Genomic DNA, 24,124 nt, shown 5'->3' on the forward strand with positions numbered 1-24,124 from the left:
GCTATTGCGAAAATCTGGCGTGTACACACATAACAATATACGTCGTTTTTATTTATATTTTTCTGCGTGCTGACAATAAAAGACATCGGGATAGCGCCTCAAGTGTCTTATGGATCCTTGTACGTGTAGAATAACTGCCCACAGAGAAGACAACTCCCTCCAAGTTTTAAGGGACCCGATTTTATGACACATACAAGCTTATGCAAATCGCGGAGGGGGAGGGTGGGAGGGGTAGCATGCGCTTTTGTATGTCCTATAAAATTGCATCCCTTCAAAGTTGAAGAAGAAATTGCAGCCCAATTAACGTGACTGTGCATAAACGACGGAGGCTCAAGTCCAGTTTCGGAGCTTCTAAAAACGTCACGAGCTCGCAAAAGTGCTAAGATTAAAATTAGGCAGGCGCTCAGCGCACTCTAAAGTTGTGTTTACGAGCACTATTCGGGCGTACAACGAATTCGTATAAATAACCATAACCTCCTCTATACTGACAAAGCCTGGCAGATCGCCACGAAACGCGGCCGCCGAATGTCGAAAGGTAGAGCGGCAGATAAGAGACATGTAACGGGCGCCCCGCTGTGGCGAGACGCCAAAATACACCTATCCCGAGCGATGGAATGTCCACTTGTGCTTCTCGCGTTCCTCGGGCCACTGCTTCTTTTCTCGTCGGCTTTGAAGACCATGTTTCGGGTTCTCGCCGCTGTAAAAGCTGTGCGCTGACTTCAGGCTCCCCGAGAAATGCTTTGTGCTACCGGATCCTCGCACTACAAATCTGCGACCGGGCACTCTATGGTTCCGTCATCGAACTGCCGGGCTTTGTGAGTATGGAGAAAGCTATGCTTATACACATGCCTATCGAGGATAAAAACGCCAGAAAAAATTTGGCAAAGCATTTTTCAGGTAATGTGGGGGTGCATTTACTTATGAAATACACCGTTTTTTTATTCTTATAGATTTGTTCTAAAAAAATTCATGAAAGCTACACTTATTCGGTTTGTGCGAGTGAGTTATACGCCCAGTGCGGCATTATTGGGGTGACTAATCTTCCCGATAAGTAGGATAATTAATTAAATTTCGGTAATTAACTTTTTAATTAGTGAAAATAGTCTATGGTTCCAATTAGAAATTTGCTGAGCGTCGTCCAAAACCCCTAAATCAGTAATTTTTAGGAAGACTTTGAGCGGGTGAAAAGCGCAACACTGCGCTTAAGTTACCACATGTGGATCGGGTACAAGGCTGGGGCTAGATAAGAGACGGAAAAATCGCGTGGGTGCCTTACCGCAACCGCTAGCCTTGTACGTGCTCCACAAGTGCTAACTATAATGCACTTCTACGCTTCTCACGCACTGAAAGTCTTTCTGAAAATGAATGATTTAGCCGTTTTCGATAACGCTCAGCAAGTTTCTAATTAAAACCATATGTCTATTTTCAGTAATTAAAAAGTTAATTAACAAATTTTAATTATTATCCGACTTATCGCAAAGATTAGCCACCCACATAATGTCCCCCTGGGCGTATAACTCACTCTCACAAACAGCATACGTGTAGATTTCATGGCTTTCTTTAAACAAATCTGTAAGAATAAAAAAAAAAAAAAACACCCTGTATATTTGCGCTGATTGGCCCTTTATATTTGTTGTCAAATCTTCAGTCAATAATCAAATACATTTTTATTATCGTCAATACCGTTGACTTAATTAAGTTCACATAACTGCTTGAGACCGACACGAAAGGACGAAACTCGGAAATGGGCCAGCTTTTGAGTCTGCGGAAACGTGCTTTTTTCTTTGCTGCTTGGCAGTGTGAAACACCGGGTCCAGGGATCTGCCAAAAAGAACTGTGCGCACACATGATAGATCTGAGGGCAAATGCACGAAATGTGCAGAAAGAGAAAGATAGTAAAGGGGGGGGGGGGGGGGGGGGGCTATTCTTCAAAAGATTTTGATACACGGTGTCGCAAAGAAAACTTACTTAAAGATGTAATGATATTCCTAATTACACATAAATTGCGCGAAGGGCACACAAATGTTCTTATACATAAAAATCACATTTGGGCATCGGCTTGCACGAGCTCGAAACATTGTGAAATACTGCCTCGGGGGGCTAATGCTTTATTGTTTAACGTGCACTTGTCTTTGGCGTTCATGTTACAGCCTTTTCCTTTGTCACTCATAGGCTCTAACATTTTAAGCGGGTGCCGAATCTCATTGCGAAACTGCTATATATATATACACACACACACACACACACACACACACACAACGGGCATGGTGGCGGGGGTCCGAAGGCGTGGGTTCTTTCTGACGAAGGCCGGACTCCGGCCGAAACGTCGAAGATTAAATCGTCCGTTGTTGCTGTTTTCACTAAGGGTTCTTTTCTTCTTCCATATATATATATATATATATATATATATATATATATATATATATATATATATATATATATATATATATATATATATATAGATATATATATATATATATATATAAATGGGCGGCCACTGTCGCTCATAGATCGCGGCAACCTTTTGAGCCTTTCCATTCTGGCTTGAAAACTTGCGGCCGCCCATTACCTCATTCCCACTATAGTACAGCTTCCCTAGCCTTCCTTCTTCATCAGAGTGGAAAGGCTGAAAGTTTTTCTTGCTACACGCGTATATCGTTGGCGAAAGGCTCTTGATTTGACAGCACAACCGTTCCGTCTTCTTGGGAGCTGGGAACAAGACAGGGACATTAAAGAGCTGGAGAACTTTCTGTTTAGATTGTAGGGAAATACCGCTGACTGCTGACTTGCAATCTGGCGTTTATTGGCTAGACTTTGGGAGCCTCGACGTTCGCACCCGTGTGCGTGCGGCGGCCACGCGAGCGACCCTGTCTGTTCACCGTTCAGTCAAATCTAGCAGAAACCCGTCTGCTCCAGCGTTTAACAACATTGAGATATTGACGAGTTGCATTGAAAACTTTCGAAAAAATGTACAGGAGGCATTTGAGATTTGGATAAAAGGCAATCAATCTGTATGCAAACCGTCCATAGCCTAACCTTCTTTCTCTCTATCTTTCTTTATAAAAAAGAGAGTGAAGATCACACTGCGTTTGCACCGACATAGCGATGACTGTAAAACTCGGCTACAACTATTTTCATGCGAAAGCTTTAACTGTCCTATGGAGCGAGCCGACGTCATCAGCCGCGCCAAACGGCAGATAAATTCCCGAAGCCGCGATCTGAGGCATCCGAGCTTTGAAACCACTCAGGAAGCCACGCAAAACGGCAATGATATGAAGCCGCCGGGCGTCAGTTTCAATTAGCGCCTTCCCATGGCGCTGCGTGTCCGCGAGGCAGTGGCTCCACCGCTCCACGCCCAAGGTCAGCGTGTTGAGGAGAGCGTGCGTGCGCTCGACCGTCGATGAAAGTACGCCGCAGACAAAGCAAGCGAGCGGAGGAGAGGCGTGGCGTGCTTTCGCATTCACAACTCATAAGAAGCGCTTAGGTGTGCCACGAGCCTTTTTTTAACAACTACTTTGTGTCACCTTGCCAAGACCATTTTACTGTTTACAAACACAAGCCGTCATTTGGCTCTCAAGGGACTTCCGGTCGCTCCGTTTGAGCAGTCCTTCCGAGCTTGTTGATGTAAACATTTCCGAAAAGCTGAAGTTCTACGAAAATCTCGAATATGAAAATTTAGCGAGCTCCTTTTGTTGTGCAGTTTAACAATATATAAGAATAGGTGGGTAGTCTTACAGATATGACAAAAGAATCTCCAACAAATTTATCGCTAACCGGTCCTTTGACTAATCAGCCGGAGAGCTGGTTATAAAATATATTGCACGAACCTTACAAGAAGTTGTGCTACGGTGCAGATTGTTTGTCCTCTTATTTTACCGGAAGTACGCGGGGACTTAAATTGACAACAGCGCCTCCTTCCAGCGCTTTTAATAAATGAGTCTATGGACGGTTTCAGCTTCTTGTCGTTTTCATTGACGTCGGTTTCGTATCTGGTACGCGGAATCAAAAAGTAATACAAGATTTCTACCAGAAATATGCGAGAAAATATAGGTGAGGCAAAACAATTGAGAGTGTTTGAAAATCACGCATTTTTTGTAAACAACTTCCAGCGATAAAATAGTAAGGGTGCAGGCGAGCTGGGGAATGTTAACCATGTTAAATATACCTGAGACTGGGGTAGAAATGAACATAAAAGTTGAAGGAACAGAAAGGGACAGGACGACGTCGTCCTGTCCCTTTCTGTTCCTTCGACTTTTATGTCCATTTCTGCCCCAGTCTTAGGTATATTCAACATGGTTAACTTCCAGCGGTGTGGAGATATCAAAACGATGTTTTACCGCATACCAGAAGGGACGACATTCAAGATGGCTGTGCCCTAGTGCAAAAGGTGTATATACCACAGTTTCCACAGTGTTCCAGCGCTGCGGAAGCGCTGCGTGCGCAAGCGAAAGGCTTCCTTTGGCGCCTCCTTCACAGGAAGGAGCGTGCGAATGAGACGCAAGAAGAACTGACGTGCCCTCGCAGCAGTACGGGCCTGCTGCACCATCGAAGCTAAGCTATATACTCCATTTCACCTCAAGTCCGTACGCGACCGACATTACGAGCTGATGGAACTAATCAAACAGGATCAAAAGCGCAAGTCACTGGCTTTTTCCTGCACATGATCGGGCCGGTGACGGTAGAACACGTACAAAAATATGAGAAACACCATGTTGGTGCCCTTTTGATGCAATGTGATTGGTCCCCATCAGTTTATAACGTCGGCGGCGTCCGGAACACCCATGTCCAGACTTGAGGCAAAACGAAGTATAGCCTTGACAGTGCAACACAAAATGTTATCCGCGGATGGCTTACATTAAACGTCTCGTTTTCTAAACTTAAGCTGCAAGTGCGCTTTTTATTGTATAGCTCGACTTGGGGACCCTCTACTTTTTCGGCGCTTTTTTTGAGCTTGCAGTCTGTAATGCCTTTACAATTCGCTGATGGGTCAACTCAACTAATGCCTTGAAGACTTCACATTACTGGCCCTGAGCGCACAACAAAGTATGTGATAAAGGAACTTGTAATTGCAATTACACTTCTTGGCAATTACTGAAACGAAACTGTAGTTAAATTAAAACTACAATTGCTTTTAAATAAAAAGTAAATAATTACACCTACATATCACGCGGAGGAAATTAATTTTCCTCCGCGTGATATGTACGTGTTTCTGTATTTTTGAGCGTGTACGTGTTTGCATATGCAGGTGTGTCCACTTGCGCGTACGTTTGTGTGTCGGTGTGTGTATGTACTCCCGTTTGAGCGTGTTTAAGAGTGTACGTGTTCATGGAGAACCGAGTCATGTAGATGCTGCACCAGACGCCCTACTGCAGCGCGCTGCTCACATCGCAGACCGGGCTCCCAAAATTTGTCTGCTAAGAATGACAACTGTGATTAGCGCTCTGTGAAAACATCGTGAAAACTCGCCATGAACACGCACCCAGCGCTAACGAATTTTAACTAGGGCCATCCGTTAAGGTCACCTATTGTTCGACGCTTCTCGCGCTAACTCCTCGCAATTATCGACAGATCTGGGAATGCTGGACTACGAAGACAACAGTCCACTCCACAGCGCCTGCGAGCACGAGGCAGCGGACGCCATAAGCTTCCTGATCGACAACGGCGCCGACACTAGTCTCCTGAACAAGAACACCCAAAGTCCGCTCCACGTGAGCACTCAGCTCAACAAGGTCAAGTCCTTGCAGGTTAGTCCATCTTTCCTAAGAGCTATATGTGAATGCTTTTAAGGACTGACAAGTGCCACGCACGAGCGACGAAATGTCGAATAAGGTTGTACGATGCATTGGATATGATTACTGGCCATCGTTTCTGGCTTTCAACAAGGGAATCGTCGCACGCTCAGCTCTACAGCCTGCGCCGCTGATTTTACGTGACGTCAGTGGCACGTATAACTAAATTAATAAGAAGTGAGCATTCACGCTCGGCGACGTCACGATAGAGCATAAACATCTCCGCCACTGCTTCTATACATCTTTTCAGCCCTTGTCAACCGGGCAAATAACCCCAGTGACCGGGCTCTGGACGCGTGCGCATTGTCTTAAATTTCCGAGATTATCACTGTCAACATTCTGAGCGAATTTCACAGTTCATTAGAGATATACGACAGCGCGCAGAAGGCGATGAATGGTTTATATTCGTCTCACCATTCACAACTTCCAGTGATGACCGCGGTTTGAGAACCTCGCTCCCTAGCTCGTGGATGATTGGCTTCAAAATAAATGTGCTTGCTTATACCAGAGCCGTGTATAGAGAGAGTTCGATCAATGGGAGGCACGGGCAGTGCCAGGCCGTGCAACAGACATAGAAGGAAGGCTTGACATGCTCTCTTGGCCAACCCGAAGCCGAAAAGAACCCCTAGAGGTGGTAGCGAGAAACAGTTTTAATCATAGGTATATGGTTTTATTAAGCGGGTAAGAGTTAACTGTAGTAACCCTTCATGGTTGAAAATAGGGGGCATGTGATGTTTCGATTATAATCATACAGAAAGACGTAAGAAACGAATGTGGCGTTCAACTCTGTTTTGCTCGGACAGAGTGTGACCACTCGTACGGCAGATTCCGGCCCTCGGCGCCTGGCGCACGGATTATTTTGATCGTTCCGCTAGTCGCACTCTTCCATCATGATTTTGGATGACAGTGATTGGAACATTACGATCATCATATTTTCAGTCACCGAGAGTTACTCCGACACACTTATTTTGTTTCTCACGACCCGTTCCAGTGGCTCGATATATCGGTAAGACGAGAGAACGTCAGCAATGGCGGCTGTACCCTGGCGCGTGTGCAGAACGTCTATACGGCCAGCAGGTGTTTCAAATTGCTTATTTGGCGCGCCGGGACTCAAGGTGGGGCACGCCAGTCAAAAGCCAACGTGGTAAACGCACGGCAAACGCGCGTTGCCGAGGCAGGCAAGCGGGCGTTGTCATATTGCTCGAGGCCGGGAGTTAACAACAGCCGTAGCCTTCTTTATATGGACAAAGCCAGGCAGATCGCCACGAGACGCGGCCGCCGAAAAAGAAAAGGCAGAGCGGCAGACAACGGATGAGAGGAAAGGCATGTAACGGGCGCCCCGCTGCGGCGAGACGCCTGAACATACTTCTCCCGAGCGATGGAATGTCCTCTCGTGCTCCTCGCGTTCTTCGCGCTATACCGCTTCTTTTCTCGTCGCGTTTTGAAAATCATGTTTCGGGATCTCGCCGCCGCAAAAGCTGTGCACTGACAACAGGCTCCCCGAGAAATACTCTGTGCTACCAGATCCTCGTGCTCCACATCTGCGACCGGGCACTCTATGGCTCCGTCGTCGAACTGACAGGCTTTGTGATCATAGAGGAGGCTATGTAACAGCGCGTGGGCGCATTTGGCGGGTCAACAATCGCACGAGCTGCGCAGAGAGCAGGCGAACTTGCACGCGGTATAGTTAATTATCGGGTGTTGCTTTACTGCGTGACGTCGACACTTCAATTGTTAAACCGAGCTTGAGGGCGCTAATTGGCACGTTGGCCGGATCCTGGAGCGTTGGCCGCAGCTTCCATTTCGCGGCTCCAGTGTGACGCGGCGAAGCCACCTTTCGAAAACGGCGCGCCATTGTTTTCGCAGTCGACGGCGCGAGAATTGTATCGGGAGTGAAAGTCGTTAAGAACTTCCGCACCACGAGTCTCGCTTTGTTGGGCCGCCTTCTGGAGTTTGTGCGAACAACTCCGATTCAATTCAACTCAGTTCGCTCATGTGTGTTTGTGAGTGTGTGTGCGTGTGCGTGTGTGTGTTTGCTTGTGTGTGCGTGTGTGTGTGCGTGTGTGCGTGCGTGTGTGTGTTTTTTTAATTTTTGTTATGTAGTCAAGTGTGCAGGTTTAGGTAATGAAGCACAGGAAAATTAGTTCTTAAAAAAATAGGGGCGTGTTTTTGGTCTTTTTGCATTGATTTATTCAGCGTACAGTAGCACTTCAGTCCACCACTTTCCAAAAAAAAAAAATAAGAAGTTTCAGAACGTTTCGCAGTTGCTGATGGACTGGCAACTGCTCAGTCGCGTGACTATCAGGACTATGTCCTCCTGGTTGAATAGAGTCACCGAATAAGCTACACTTCAATGTCACGACACGTCAGTCATCAGATGGATGGATGGATGAATGCTAATATGTCCTCTTTATAACGGGCGGTAGCTTGTGCCACCTAGCCTAGAAACCAAAAGTTTGATACATCTTAGTGCTTTGAATGATTTCTGCCAGTTATCTGATGATCTATCTGAAATCGCAGGGAGCGCTTCACCGTCGTCCAAAAAAAATGTAAAAAAAAAGTCAGCGACGAAGCAAAACGATATCACGGGGAAATCTAGGCGCCCTATCTTGAGCTCAGGAAGTCGAATTTTTATATAGTAACTATCGCCAATCGGACCTTTTCAAAAGTCCATCAAGCAACATTGGCGGTCGCCATTGCTTGGACACGAAGCGTGTGATTAAATCCGACTCCTCGTCGAACGCTGACGTCGCATTCGTTTTCTCATTCGAGCTCAGCCGAGCTCACGCCGAATGCTACCGCAGCCCTCGTGTACAATACATGCTCAGAAAACGAGATCAAGCGATGGTTGACAGACGATGACGCGGAAGATTTGAAAAGAGTCTATTGCGCGCATAAAAATGGCTGCGCCCACAAGAGAAATCGCTGAATGGAGTGCCTGTACTGTGAGCTTATTCAATGGTTCTAGGGTTGAACAACGAGCGTAGAGTTGGGTCGTGACGGGATACTGAAGGTAAAAGTTCGGTGGCTCTCTGCCTGGTTAGAAAGAGATATCAGCCGAAAATTGCTAACACTAACCAAGTTTATTAAATAGTGTCTCGACATTTCGGAAACGATTCGGTTCATTGGTCACGGGTACCGGTGGGGACACGTGTCGCTATTTGAACACACGAATGTTGGGTTGAAGGTAAACATGTTTGAGAGAATTCTCTCTGGTTGGCGAAGAAGAAACGAACGGTTTCGAAACGTAGGGTCGCTACTATTTCAATTTTTGGTTGGCGGATTATCTTATCTCTTTACGAATGTTGGGTGCTTTGCAGACGTCACGCAGCCCTGAGACATAATTGCTGAGCAGAGTGCCCGAGGAGCGGTTTACGTTTACATTTGTTCGTCGAATCAATCAGGACTCACAAAAGTCCAGCTTTCATCAATGCCTTTCTAAGGCCAGCAGAGTGTTCCCTTCGTGGTCTATTGTGTGGCCAGTTCTTTCCGCTTGTTCTTCTAGGGCACTTGCTTCAACATCTTTTTTTTTTCTCGATATATTATATTTGTGTGTTGTGAGGGCCTTCACTATCTGCAGCTCCAACTCCCTATTGATGACGGGGCGGTAGATTCATCAAGATTATCTGGTGGGCTAGTTGAATAAGCATATTAAGATCTTGGACAGCGCGACACGAAGAGGAAAATTAAAGTAAGAAACAGGACAGAGCGTTCGCCCTGACTCCCTCTTTACGTTTCCTCTCCGTGTCGCGCTATCCCAAACCTTCATAAAACGGGAGTTTCAAGATGGAAAGGCGGGACTAGATTCTCCAGGATTTCCCGTGCCCCGCTCGCAGACGTTGGTCAGTGTGCTAAAATGAATTCATTTGGTGCTATATACGAAGCGGTCAGAGCAGGAGCATATCACAAATGACACGAATGCGGACATTCGTTAAGGAAATTAGACTGTTGATTTTTAAATGTTGCGAAGAGGAACACATTAATTCCCATTTTAACGCACTCGCTTTTTTCCTTTAAAACTGCACTGTGCACGAACACACACCGACCAAAACCACAGTCCCTGTCACCGCAGTCCCTGTTACCATCTCCGCTGCGTTCCCGCTCCTCTTTCTTGGGGACTGCGTGAGAATCTCCATTTTATTTCAAGTACGAGCGTAACAGAAGCTACGAGAGCGAGCTCCGTGGTTCGAGCGTTCATGCGCCGAGCACGCGCGCTCGTGCAGGCCGAGCATCGTTCAGTGGCTTCAACTCCACCAAACTCGGCCGTTGTGGCGCTACTAACCCAAGTAAAACAACAACAACAATTATATGAATCTTTTCAATAAATATGTCACAACTTACAAGAGCATTATATCTCATATACGTTGTGATATAGTTAACGGGAGAAATCATTTTCATTTTTTTTAATAGGGACGCTTGAAGGAGAGGGGGGGATTGCACTGTAATCTTATTTACTTAGTTACTAGAACTTTATCAGGTATTGTTAAACTGATTAACAATAGGATGTTCATTCTATTTTTTTTTAATATAGAGCTTGTTCAATCAACACCTCAAAACTTAAATACATTATATCAGGCGTATATCAGTTCCTATATGTTTCGTAACTTTTCCATTTCTTTTTATTAGACACATTTATATAATATTTTTACCTGCGGGCGGTCTGTACATTACGATCTATTCAGCAGTAGTTAGGTGGAAAAATTAAACGTATAGTTGTGGAGGGATGACTTAAAGGGGCGGTGCAATGATTTTAACAGTGAACGAATGTGCAGCTTGTATTTTTTATATTGTTTACTTCGGCATAAGTAAGAGAAAAAGTGCCATCATACCCCAAAATACCTCTATTTCGCTGCGTAATCACAAAATAAAGAACGCTTTTTTTCCCAACCTTCGGCCACATGGTGGCCGCAAATGGAACCTGTGGTGTGACGTCATTCGGAGTGGTTTTTGTAAGTGACAGTGTTAGGCAATTGTAAGCTTGTTTTAAGGTTAAGTTTAAAAAATCTTGTTGTTTAGGCATGCAGAGACGCTTCAAAAGCCTAATATTGCCGCTAAAAGATTTGTGGCGCCATCTACCGCAAGTCAACCAAACCTGCCGTCGCCGTCATCCGTCGACGCCCGAGGCGCCTACGGCGGCTACACGAGCAACCCGGACGTTTTGTCTTTCCATCGCTCGACGGAGTGCGTTGGTCGTGGTATCGTTATTGTTCCTGGTGTCTCGACCTCGACTTCGACTGCCCGCCGCACAAGTCCAACTGACTTACTATACGCAAGCGACGCAAGCATCTTGCGCTCGACGTCGCTCAGGCCGTCCGCCCATGCCGCCATGTTGGTCGGGAATCGACGGGAGAGCGGCGAGCCTGGCGAGCCGGCGAGCGCTGGGGAAACGGAAGCCAGAAGCACCCGACCGGAAACCAACGCCACTCCGAATGACGTCACAGGCGAAGCTGGTGCCGCTTCAATGTTGAGTTGAGGGGTGCCAGAGATACCAGTTTCTTTTATTTTTTTAATGAAAATTAGGGCAAGCAGGTGAGAATAGTTTTCGGTCCTTCGTTTTATATGTGGCCGGGATCAATTCCCGCAATTAATTAGCCAAAGTCCGCAAATTGTTGCGCCGCCCCTTTAACCTTTCGATGTCTCTTAGTTCAGAGCGATTTTTCAGCGTATAAAGTATAAATAGAGCTTCCAACGCTTACCAATATCGCGAGTACACGGTATGTACACTCCAATTACTCCGTCGACTAAAACGCTTCGTACGATCTGCGCAGGCCCTGGTCAAGCACAAGGACAAGGTGGATACCAACCTGAGAAGCAAGCATGGCAGGACTGCGTTGCACCTGGCGGCGATTTACGACCACGCCGAATGCGCACGGATTCTGGTATGGCGGCCTAAACTGTTTTTATTGTATTTTTCTCCCTCAATTAAGTCACAGTCGAACTGCTCATACATCAGACAAAAAACAGGGTGTCGCGCACCGGACTCGCATGACATATTTATCGGAGGACATACATATATGCTCATACATATATGTGTCTCGAAGATTTCTGTAGACAGCATGACCAATATGACGGGACCGTCAGACAAAATAGAAACGCGTACGCCTCAAACAGTAGTTGCCCACTGTCTTTTGTAAGATGGATTAGCAATGAAAGCGCTGTTTTATGGTGCAGCTGCAAATTTAAACCAATAAGAAAAGAAAAAAAATGTTGCAGTTGCGAATTGCGCGGAACGCTTTGTCGTCCTCCTTGCAAGTCAGCGAGTCGCATTTCGGAAGGGTATACTTATCGCCCACTTTCGACCGCTCTGTACCAAGGAACAAAATGGCGGCGCCTAAAAGACGATCGAGTTATGAAGTGCCAATACTCCGAGCGCATTTTATAGTATATATAGTGGTCGTCCCATCAAGAAAAAAAAAGCGACGTTTTATTCGCATTATTTGTGCGCTGCGCAAAGTAGTTCCTGTTAGATTTGGTTGCCGAAGAACATAAAACTAATCTAAGATTCCCCGAGATGTATCCTAATTCGACGCGGGAAAGGAGAATTTAGTAACCTTCCGCGAACGTCCGCACTACTTTTTCTACGGTTCTTGAGGTGATACGAGTATTGTTTCTGTTGGACGAGCCAACGAGGCCCATAGATTATTTTCAAAATTCAGTCTGGCAACTTTGATCGCCACGATCATCTCAGTGTGTGGGATCCTTGCGAAGCTAATGGCGGTCTTCTTGAGGCTGACGGAGGAAGAAGTTAAAAGATACTACCGGGCGTAGGATATATAAATAAGGGTCGAGCGTTCGTGACATTCGGCACAAAACACGACGCACGAATTGGGTACAACGGCTGCGTAAGTATTTATTTTGGAGTGTGGTCCAATCGCTTTCTTGACACAAGTGGTTGGCCCTAAAGCCTTTTGATAGCGGCAATTTATTCGAGGGGCTTATGGGCAGTCTTGCTCGATACTCATTACGAGTAATAAAATTACTCGTGATCGATTACTTTTCGGGATAATTTTACAACCATTTGAATACATTTATTAGGAACTAATGACAACAGAAATTTCATTGCTTTTCAAAGTAGTAAAATTACTTGTTGCCACTACTATTTTCCCCTTATCTTTCAAATGGCTTCCTTTGTTTCAACCAAGATTCTCCGAAAGCAGGATGTTACGCTAAAATTTTGTGAATTAGCAAGGTAAGTAGCTCGTAATACGGTGATTCTTTTTCAATTATGGACAGCATTGAAGACGCAGTTTTAAAACCGGTAGAAAAACGCGTCGTTTTAAAAACCAGACGTAATCGGAAAAGTAGTAGTTACTTTTTTTCAAGTAACATGTACAAGACTCCTTATGGGTCGCCGGTCTTTTGTTCCCATGTTCACACCATCAAACGTGGAATAAATCAAGAAAAAACGAACGATTGGATAGAAGCACCGATTCTCATTTGCCATTCACATGCGAGAGTGACGGTGCCCGAATATAATTTAATGACTGCCGTTACTTCGTCGAAAGTGAAGCTGCTTTTTGAGCCCCCAAGATGGCACTGAATTTTCGAAAGCGGGGTAGGACGAAAAAGCGCAACCTTACGATATTCGTTGTATTTCTATGGTCTGATATCATCTGTTAAACCAACGGAGCGCAGAGAATGCGCCGTGACCTTGGACTGTTGACACATTTTGCTTTGCTATTCGTTCTTGGATATTCTTATCGGCTAAGGCTGTAAGCTCATTGGCTGTGGAGCGGGAATAAGATGTTCGGCATTCAATGCGCCCTGCTTTCCTTAAGCTGACATTAATCATAAAGTGTTTTTCTGCAAGAGCATTCAATAATTTTTAGAGGTAGGGTAACTGAGAAAAAAGGGGGGAACTTTTTATGGAACAAACTGCCGGCCGCAACGGACGTTAGGAATCAAAAAAGAAACCGCAATAATTACCTGAAATTTTACGAATTAAATTTTCTAATTAGTGCAAATGAACGTATGGTTTTCATTCGAATCTTGCTGGGCGTCCTCTGCAAACCCCGACATCGGTCAATTTTAGGGAGACTCGAAGCACGCGAGAAGCGCGCGCGGTACGCTAAAGGCCCCACTCGCGCAACGAGCGCAAGGCTGTTGATGCGATAACACGGTAGATCTTTTTTTTTATCTTTCTTTAATCGCCCGCTTTTTCGCGTTGTTAGCCTTCTACCTGCAGCGTACCATCGGAAACATGCAAACAGCAATCTCAAACACAGCTAATTAATTATGATTTTTCTTTGTTGCTCGATTTCTATCAGCTCGTTTGCACACTTACTTTTTGCATATTAATAGTCTCTTCGTTCGAAGATTGCAGCGATTGTCACTACCGAGTGCTTTGCAGGAATGTGGACGGACCTGATTTCTTGGAGTGTATAGAGTGTTCCGCTGAGAATTAGACGTACATATATTCTTTTTTAGTGTAGTTTATTTTTTTGTTCCACTAACTCGATTTACATGCAGCACAGAAAGAAGCTCGCAGAACCGGAAACGATGCAAATTAGCAGCCTAACTTAATAAACGTCGACCTCCTTGCAGAAGAGGAATCTTTTCTTTTCATCTACGTAAATAAAATAAAAACTAAAATAAGATAAGCTTCTCAAGTTCATCCGCGGAATTGCAGGCTGTAATCTAAATTTCGCGAACTGGAATTGAAAAAAAAATCGTTAACATTAAGGTGAACACGAGGATTTTTATTGTCTATGGAGACAACGCGAATTCAGTCCTTCAGAATTTGAGATAATTAGTGGTCGTGCATATGAAACCTCTTTCTAAATCGCAAAAAAAAAAAACATTTGGAGTCGCCAAAAATGATAAAATTTTTTAGAAAACTAGTATGTTACACTTTGTCGCAAGGTACTCGGGGGAGCCAGTCATCAAAGAGTTTTAGTAGATCGTTTTTGATCCTTCCGACGCATGAATCGTATCGTTATCGGAACAATCTAATAAAACTTTTGATTGCTATCTACGGAGGGCACTCAAAAAATGACGTGGCTGACAATATGCTTACACATAAGAAACTAGTCTGCTCTATGACACTGAGCATAAAGAATCACCAAGATCATTGTCACAACCCAGACCATTTTTTAAATATTTTTTTATTGAAGGTCTAAACATATTAAGCACTTTCATTTGCCCAGATGCTTCCGTACATTGCAACAGTCTTGTACATGTTACTCGAAAAAATACCTTGATTACGATCGCAATTACTCTCGCTTTAAAAAAAAAGTATTCAGTTATATCACTTCAATTATTGAGATCTAAACCAATTAACGGTTATTTGAAAATTGACCCTTACTTTTCCAAATACTTCAGATCTTCAAAACGACAGACTGTCCCGCGGATTTGAGAACGAGTTTATGGTACTGTCCATTATTAGAGTCACGGAATTCTAAACTACTTACATTATACAGTTTTAGAGAACCGTTTTAGCAAATCCGATACGGTATACGAAAGGGCCCTCCGGAATACGAACTGCGCACATGCAAGTCTTCTGCGGCAGCGCATGCGCATTTCGTACCGATGGCCCCCGTCGTACGGTATCGGATTTGCTAAAACGGTTCCCTAAAACTCCCTATTCTTAGTCCACCAATTTCGGTGAACCATTCTTCTGTCGGAAACTTGGTTTGAGTATATTCCTTGGTAGGGAACTTGCGCAAAGAAAGGGCGCCATTAGAAAGGGGAGGGAAAAGTAACAACGGTTTCAAGTAATTATAGTATAATCAGATTACTCATGCGATCACTCCCGAATAAATGTATCCAAATGATCAGAATATTACAAAAAAGAAATATTCGATTACAAGTAATTCGGCTACTTGTGATGAGCAAGTCGGTTACTTGTAATGAGTAAAGTCCATTGTAGCGACCGGCTTTCCAGAGTAGTTTACGGTGAAATATATCTTTTTTTTCTGTATACTTCTGCGCATGCGTACACTCTCTCCATAGGCCTATCTTCCCGCTGTCGCTATTTCATGGCGCACCGTCCCGCACGATCAACGTTGTTAGCATCTAACTTCGCGCCTATTTAGTCTATTTTGACGTTTCGGTTTTTCTTTTTTTTTTTTAGTATCGTTAGTATACATGGGGTATAAAAAAAGCTGAAGACCGATACAACGGCACGATGCCAATGTTCTCTGACGGGCGGGGCCATGTTCAGTTGCCCCTCATTTGTAGTTCGCAGACCACTCCCCAGACGGCGCTCGTTACTCGAAAAAGCCCACATTTAAATATTCTAAGCTTAAAAGGTAAAACAAAATGGCTAGGTGGCATAAGGTACCGCCCGATCCAAAGGGCTCAGCCGGATTCATTCATCCATCCATCCAGCCCGCCAGCCTAGATTTCTTAGAGCAAATGCACTTTTAGTATTTTTTTGTCAGGATTTGCTCGATTGTGCGCTCACTTCAAACCTGACGGGATCACGGAATAATGGCCGCAAAGACGCGATTATCAAAATCAAATGTTAGTAGAAGAAGAACTCTGGTTTTTTGTATAATTCTGTTTCGCTCCTAACGCTTTCCATAACCCTCACGATGTCTGGCAATATAGCATTCAAAATGTCGCACAATGGCTCCTTTTAGGGGGAAAAAAAGACGTTCGAGCTTTTCTGTATTTTTTTAAGTATCGCACGCATTTTTCTACGGCTTGAACTTTCACTAGTGCTTTGGTCTTCCTTTCGGATATCCGGTTTCCCCTTTAAAATAAGTATCACACTAAAAATAAGTAAAGTATGTGCACATACCGTATAAAATGCAAGCGCCTAAAAGTTGGAGCGGGCCATTCACAAATGCATCTGCGCATGGGGGCTTTCAGTACGGTATATACCTATTACTTTAAAAAAAGAAAACGGTAAAAAAAGAACGTGATATAGTGGAACTTTTCTATGAGCTTTTGAATTACGTTTTGTTGGTTTACATGTACAGCCTGGAGGAGTTCTTTGCCGCGGCGTCGTTGCTTGATACTACCGAGAAGTTTGGTGCGCGAGGAAATGTATTTGGTCAGGATATTGGGAAAAACATCGGCGAAGGCAAGATTAAATTTGAAATTCGCGATTGGTTTCTTGGGTTGCGCGTAGATAGAGAGAAAACTAAAATGAAAAGAACTTTCTAGCAGTTAGGTGGACTTGGTGTTTTACGAGCATGCTCAAACGCGTCTTTCAATGAGATGCGAAATTGAGTATTTTGTAGATGAGAACAAACTCTGAAACCCAAAAGTACTTTCCACGGAAAAGTAAATAGCTAATGTTTTCTTGACTCTAATGGATCGTGCTTACGACGTCGCTTCCGTGCGGCCTCAACCTAAATCTTTCTTCTTTTTTTTTTTACTTTTTAGTGATAACGTTGCTCAAGTATTTCCAAAATAATTTCTTGATTTAAAGACACGTTTCATTCATTCATTCATTCATTCATTCATTTAATAAAAATTTTAGTGCAGGCTAAGCTCTATAATGAATGAATGGATATTGACTGTTTTATCGTGGGTAGCGCCATTTTGAACACTGTAGCGCCATCTAGCGAGTGTCAGGTTCCGCTGCCATGCTGAGTGGTTAGAAACAATGGCGAAAGTGCTCTTTTGGGCGCCGCTTTCGCGCTTGGTGTGCTAGTTGAGTGCTCCAAAGTTCTGGGTATCCGATTTAGAGGGGTCTTGGGTTCTTGCGTGCCGGGGATGGCGCCTATTTGCTTATTTATTTACTTATTGGGATATACTTCTGACTCCAAGTGCAGTCATAAATAGAAAAAAAAAAAAAAGAAGAAAACCTTAGGTAAATGAAATTCCCACAGCAGAAATCAAATTTTCGACAGGTGTTAAGATGTCAATATCGATTGGTAGCTCATTCCAATCTTTGATTGTTCGAGGAACGGAAGAGTATCTAGAACAGTCACTCGTAAACCTTAATTGTTTTCACGCTCTCGTGTGGTTCAGGCGTCGGGACCTTGTAGATAATGATCCTATAGGTAGCTAGAGCTTTCAATTTGAATTGTGCCGTTAAGAATATTATACAGCACTTTTAATCTATCAATTTTCGCTCTTGCTTGCAAAACGGCTGAATCTGCGTTCTGAGCTGTAGATGAGGTTCCTGTTCAAAAATTATTAAAAATAAACCGAGCAGCTAGTTTCTGAATGCTTTCAAGCTGAGAATACCATTGTGCGTGTTAGGGGGCCACACTAAGCTGGCGAATTCTCATACAGGTCTGAAAAACTTTTATGGGCAATAAGCTTAGGATCTAAACAGCACATGTTAATTTTCTTCTCAGCAAAAACAAAGTGCCTCTTGCTTTATTAACAGTCGCTTCCAGGTGCTCGTTCCCAGTTGAGTCTACTGTTAAAAAATATTCCTAAATATTTGCATTTCTCGACTCGTCTGAGAGGTTGCCCTTCAAGTAAGTAATTAAATTGGATCGACTCTTTTTGTTTAGACTCTCATGACGGCTATCTTATCATAATTTTGCTTCATTTTCCACGTTTTAAACCAATTCAATATTGCCCCCAAAGCTTCCAGCAGTTTAAGGTTGTCATTGCGTCTCTTGATTTTGTTATATGCAGAATGTATTTTTTTCTTGTTTTTTTTTTTTAAGGTTTGTATTAAGAAAGCCATGAAATCTACACTTATGCGGTTTGTGAGAGTGAGTTATACAGCCAGGGGGACATTATCTGGGTGGCTAATCTTTGCGATAAGTCTGATGATTAATTAAAATTCGTTAATTAACTTTTTAATTACTGAAAATAGACATATGGTTGCGTTTTGGAACTTGCTCAGCGTCATCGAAAACCACTAAATCAGTAATTTTCAGAAAGACTTTGAGCGCGTGAGAAGCGTAGTCGTGCACTAAGTTACCACTCGTGGGGCAGGTACAAGGCTAGCGGTTGCGGTAAGGCGCCCGCGCGATTTTTCCGTCTCTTATCTAGCCCCAGCCTTGTACTTGAGCCACGAGTGGTAACTTAAGCGCACTGTTGTACTCTTCACGCCCTCAAAGTCTTTCTAAAAATTGCTGATTTAAGGATTTTGGACGACGCTCAGCAAATTTCTAATTGGAAGCATATGACTATTTTAGCTAATTAAAAAGTTAATTGACGAATTTAAATTACTTAGCCGACCTATCGCGAAGATCAGCCACCCCCATAATGTCCCCTTGGGCGTATAACTCACTCGCACAAGCCGCATAAGTGTAGCTTTCGTGGCTTTTTTTAACAGATCTGTAAGAATGAAAAAGAAAAAAACCGGTATAATAAATTTATCTGCGAACATTCTAAGTGGGATATTTATGTTAAATGATATGTCGTTAACGAAAACCAAAAACAAAAGTGGCCCAAGCACGGAGCCCAACGGTACTCTGGAAGTAAAAGACAGTTTATCAGGCTCCCTGTTTTATTATAGTGAACCGGTTGAGCAATTCTTTCTGTTGAATAAAGAATTATCCAATTAAAAATTTGAGCAATTTTGATAATGTTAGAAAGTTTTGCTAGCAATTTTGAATAGGATACCCTGTCAGACGCCTTAATAAAATTTAACTACATTACGTCAGTCTGTCCCCTTTCATTAAGTGGTTCAGCTAAGTTCGATTAGCTGCGTTGTGGCCAGCAGTGACTTCCTAAAACCGTGCTGATTTTTGTAATTGAGATTATGCTTTTTTTCTTTGTGACATAAAATATGCATAAATATTATGTGCTTTATCAATTTACATGTTGTACTAGTTAAAGAACTGAGTGGGAAAGTTTCTTGCCCCGCATTATGGCATCAACCAGTACGATGATGCCGAGAAGTGCGGCACAGAACGTGCAACCGATAAGAATCGGAGGCGAATACTCAAAATATTTGATCAGTTAGCAGCTATTGAGTTTCTTTCAGGCTTTTTTGTTTTGTTTTAGATGAGGTAAACATAGAAAACGTTTTGGCGTGTGTGTCGTCCACAACAATAAAATATGCTTTGAGCAAGGACGCGTGAATAAGGACATTGCAGAGAACGATCGATGGCAGCTCCTTTCGCCTTGAAGATGTTTATAAAAGGTTTATTTGAGGATCCCGTCTCGACGAGTGTGTCCTTTGTTGAGAGCCGAAAACAGCAAAGTCGAGCTGGGCCCATTGCCAGAGCGAGTCGATCAATGATTCAACGATTCCAAATCGCAAATCGATTTATGAGCGTGTTTCAGCAATAGAAATTAAAGTTTTATTTCCAGCTGCATTATGTACTAATATCAAAAACAAGAAGAATCCAGTCGGGTTTGTGGCGGCCAGCATAACTTTACGGCTCTCTGTGTCATGCGGGAGATCGCGATTCCGAAACACCGATAGAACTAACTTTTCGACAGTTTCCAGTCACACCGGGCGGCGGAATGAAGCGCTGTAGATGATAAAATCGAGTTAATGTCAGCACTTCAAAATATCAACATGGAGTAAATTAAGTTACGAAAAGCCGCCGGAGGTCTTTGTCATTTGGAAAGCGATGAAGTTTGAACACGCCGCAGCTGCACTTGCCTCGTCGGATCCTGTGCGCGACACAGATATCCTGAGAAAACAATCTGCACATTACGTTGTTATTCCTGCAGCTTTTTACCGACCGACCAATGGTGTCCCAATAGGATGTTGTCATCATTGAATTCGCTGGCTCTAATTACATCTGGAAGTAAAGAAATAGAGGAAACCGCGACAAAAAGAAAGAATCGAACTCGGAGCATCATACGCGTCCAAGGCGTTAATCCGGGTCTTCCGCTTGTTCCTAACTAACCAGCAAGGAGGAAAGCGCCAGAAGCGCCGGTAGCCCTTTCCACTTTTCTTGCTTGCTCTCGTTCAGTAAAACGTACGTCCTTGGGCTTCCCCCCCCCCCTTCCTTCCCCCTCGCGTAAGTAAGGAGGAAGGCTGTTTACCACCGCAAGTGACAATTGACCAGTATTGTACACGTCAGCCGAGAAAAAAAGTAATCGATGACTATTACACTTACGCTCGGTTAAAATTAATCAATGGGATGACTCGATTGTTTGAGAACAAAAGTAATTGGCCGTTACTTAAAAAAAAGTGACCCTTACCTTTCCGATCGCTTCAGACTTTCAAAACGAGAGATCGTTCTGCCGGTTCGAAAGCGGGTCTTCAGTACTGCCTATTTTTGTATTAGGAACCGCGCTATTACAAACTGCTCATTTTTTCAACCCATTAATTTCGGTAAACCATCATCCTGCTATCGGAGACTAGGTTCGATGATTGCTGGGTAGGAAACTTGTAAAAGCAGAGGGCGCCATTGGCAAAGGGGAGGGGAACGCGGTAATGGTTACAGGTAATTTCAGTACCTCCGAAAGTGATCAAATTACTCTTGCGACTCCTTCCTAATAAAGGTAGTTGGACGACTAGCAAATTTCTCCAAAAGTAATTTGATTACATGTAATGAGTTTACCGTACAAGTCTGCCCCTGACCTGCGAGACACGTACGTCCGCGGACCAAGAACGTATCCCAAGTGCCACTCTAGGTTTATAGGTGAGACTAAGCTGCAGTTTCCTATATAGATATTTTCCGTTTCCTCTCGTCTCCAGCCACGTAGTTCGCACGTCAGGTATTAGACACGAAAAAATAAAATAGATAGGTTACAACCTGGAACGAGTACAAAATATAAAAGAGGCAAAACGAAAAGGTTTAAAATCCGGGATTAAAAAAAAGGGCACCTTCCAGTTGTGTGGCAAGGTCAAAACGATGTTCCCCCCTTAATACTGGAAGTTCTACAATTCTAGTCACTTACACCCCCCCCCTTTTTTTTACTTTTTGCCAGGCGATTTAACATGGTGTGAAGAGACTAACCAATAAAGATTTTGCTGCAGAGTCACGCATATCTTTAACAAACCCCCAAAAAATTAAAAATTCAACTGCTCGAAATCGAAATTGCAACATGAGCACGGAAGCTCATGGCTGGAAGTCACGTGGCTACACCCCACCGAGCGTTTTTTTTTTTTTTTTTTCGCTTTCCCGGCGTGTAAAGCAGACGACGACGACGGCAAATTCGCATGCACCGTTTGCCGTGCGATTGTTTCGCACTGATATCCCTTCCGTTCGATGTTCTGCGCTTAAGGTGCAACCCCACCCCTGGTTAGTGTGATTCTGAACCAACAGATGGCGGTGGGATCGCCTTCCAGGCCTGTACATCAATGCGAGAAATCGTGTGTGGTGGCGCTTCGATACAGTTAGGTATTCTTCTATATCCAGAATTTGACATCCCTGGTCCCTTGCTTGTATTTGTCTGCACGAGCTTTCTTTGGAACGCGCACGGCTGCGCCAGTTCTCGTGCAAGGGGGCCAGTTGCCTACGCTCCGAGCTCACGTCTCCAGCAAATGTAGGCAGAACAAAACGCGAAAATCGTCCTGAGCCAAATGGCGAGACATATGCACAACAAAACTACCGACACGTAGAAAAATATAAAATTGCCTGTGCGCCGTTATCGGAGATTTCAGAGGCCAATGACACATATTACAAAGTGATCAGATTTATACTGATACGAATGAAGGTGACGAGAGGACGAACAGTGAACTGAAAAATAAAGGTTTAATCGGCGAACGTGTTCCAAACAAAAAAAAAAGTAAACAAAGAGCGTCGAGGCAGCAGAAAAGCAGGCGGCGATTCGGCAGCGTAACAAAGAGCGAAACCGAGACTAACTCGACAAGGTCGCTGGCAGATGCTTATCTAGAGTGCGTCACGTCACCATCTCGAAAGTTCGGCAAAGAAGGTTCGAGCGTCGCGCGTTCGGGGCGAGGATGAACTGGCACTTTCGAGTACAAGAAAACAGGGCGAAAGTTCGTCTGGTGCAAGAATGAACGCGAATCTTCCAGAAGTCCGTGACCGAGCGTTGCTTTCTCGGCTCTGCGGGCGGCAATATGACGGGCCGGCCCTTTCATAGTGCATGTGTTTCGATCTTTGTGGATTTCCTGCAAAACGTGATGACGTCATAGTCTGGTTTCCAAAATTCTAGCTTGAGGAATTAACTACCTAAAAGAAAAGACTATTTTTTGGGCGGTCAGGTGTCTCATTTAGGCTGGGTGTTTATTTTGACCCAAACCCCGAGACTGGAAAACACAAAAAAATGACACTCATGTTTAGATGGTGAGTTTGGTGAACCCGAAGTAGGACTGGTGCGGGGGTCATAATAAAAAATGCCGAGGTTAAAAATAAACTCACAGCAATAATTATTGCTGTGAGTTTATTTTTAACCTCGGCATTTTTCACCGAATTCGTATTAAAATTAATTATTCTTTAAAGAATAATTAATTTTAATACGAATTCGGTGATAAATGCAATGACTGACCATGCAAAGATTCTGCGTCTGTTGATAGCTTTTGCACATAGTTTAAGCAACTTGCAGGGTGTCACAAAAGAAAAGAAAATACAGGGTTTCTTTTTACCGCAAGAATAAACTAGGCATCGCCGAACGCTCATTCTCCGCCCATAGGTAGCGCTAGAGGTACAACCAGATGTCAAAGTTTCAGCCCAGTACGATACGTTCTTCAAAAATTATAAGTTATTTTCTGAAAAGTTCAATGGGAAAATAGCGGCCGACGGAGTTTTCGAGTACATGGGGCTTTATGGGCACCAGAAACAAAAAACAGGCAAAAATGGGCTCCATTTTTCCCATTGGAATTTTCAGAAAATCATTTATAACTTTTGAATAAGATGTCCGTTCGGGATGAAACTTTGGCATCTGGTTGTGACCTAGCACTACCTTTGGGCGGAGAATGAGCGTTAGGCAATGCGTAGTTTATTTTTGCGGTAAAAAAAAACAAAAAACAACCCTGTAAATTGTTTTTGTGGCATCCTGTGCCAGTCTTAATTTGGTGATTCATGCGCGCAAGTAGTGGTGTGCAAAAATGAAAACGAAGCAAACGGGTAGGCTTTGACGTTGTATAAAATATAGTGTAAGCACGCACATGGTACGCTGATTAAGAATGAAACAGCCCTACGTTTTACACTAGCGTTGAGCGTGTTGAAAGTTAAGGGTGCATCAAAAGCTAAAGCTTGTACACATATACTGCTCAGGCCATTGTGTTTGAATGCTCATAGTAATTTATTACCCTTAGATTTGGTGTAAGTTGTCTCCTGTTTGCTTACAACAGAAAGAAGGAAACATTCTAACTCTGGGTTTGTAGAAAAACTCCACCTGCTGACGGCCACCACTCATCTCGGCGCCGATTACGAGTATTCACTGCATGCCAACGGTCGCGTGCTTAGAACGAGTTTTTCCCACGTAATTTCATACGATCGCAATTGTTCTTGACAAAACAACAATGTTTAGTAAGGCAAGCGGTCATATGTGAAGCTTAGAATATTTTCTATTGGTTGTGGCACACGTAACAAGTTACATAA

General features: G+C 43.8%; 1 protein-coding gene across 1 annotated transcript in view; it reads left to right on the top strand.

Moving 5' to 3' along the window:
• The first annotated feature begins 5,576 nt into the window (after positions 1-5,576).
• The window catches only part of LOC8036046 (transient receptor potential cation channel subfamily A member 1), a 112,469-nt gene continuing 93,921 nt past the window's right edge, over positions 5,577-24,124 (top strand). Inside the window, exons 1-2 of the mRNA XM_040502442.2 lie at positions 5,577-5,744; positions 11,558-11,668. Of these exons, the coding sequence (XP_040358376.1) occupies positions 5,577-5,744; positions 11,558-11,668 (279 nt within the window). The remainder of the gene's footprint in view (positions 5,745-11,557; positions 11,669-24,124) is intronic.

This window comes from Ixodes scapularis, unplaced genomic scaffold, assembly GCF_016920785.2.
Source record: "Ixodes scapularis isolate PalLabHiFi unplaced genomic scaffold, ASM1692078v2 PGA_scaffold8__174_contigs__length_109621045, whole genome shotgun sequence".
NCBI lineage: Eukaryota > Metazoa > Arthropoda > Arachnida > Ixodida > Ixodidae > Ixodes > Ixodes scapularis.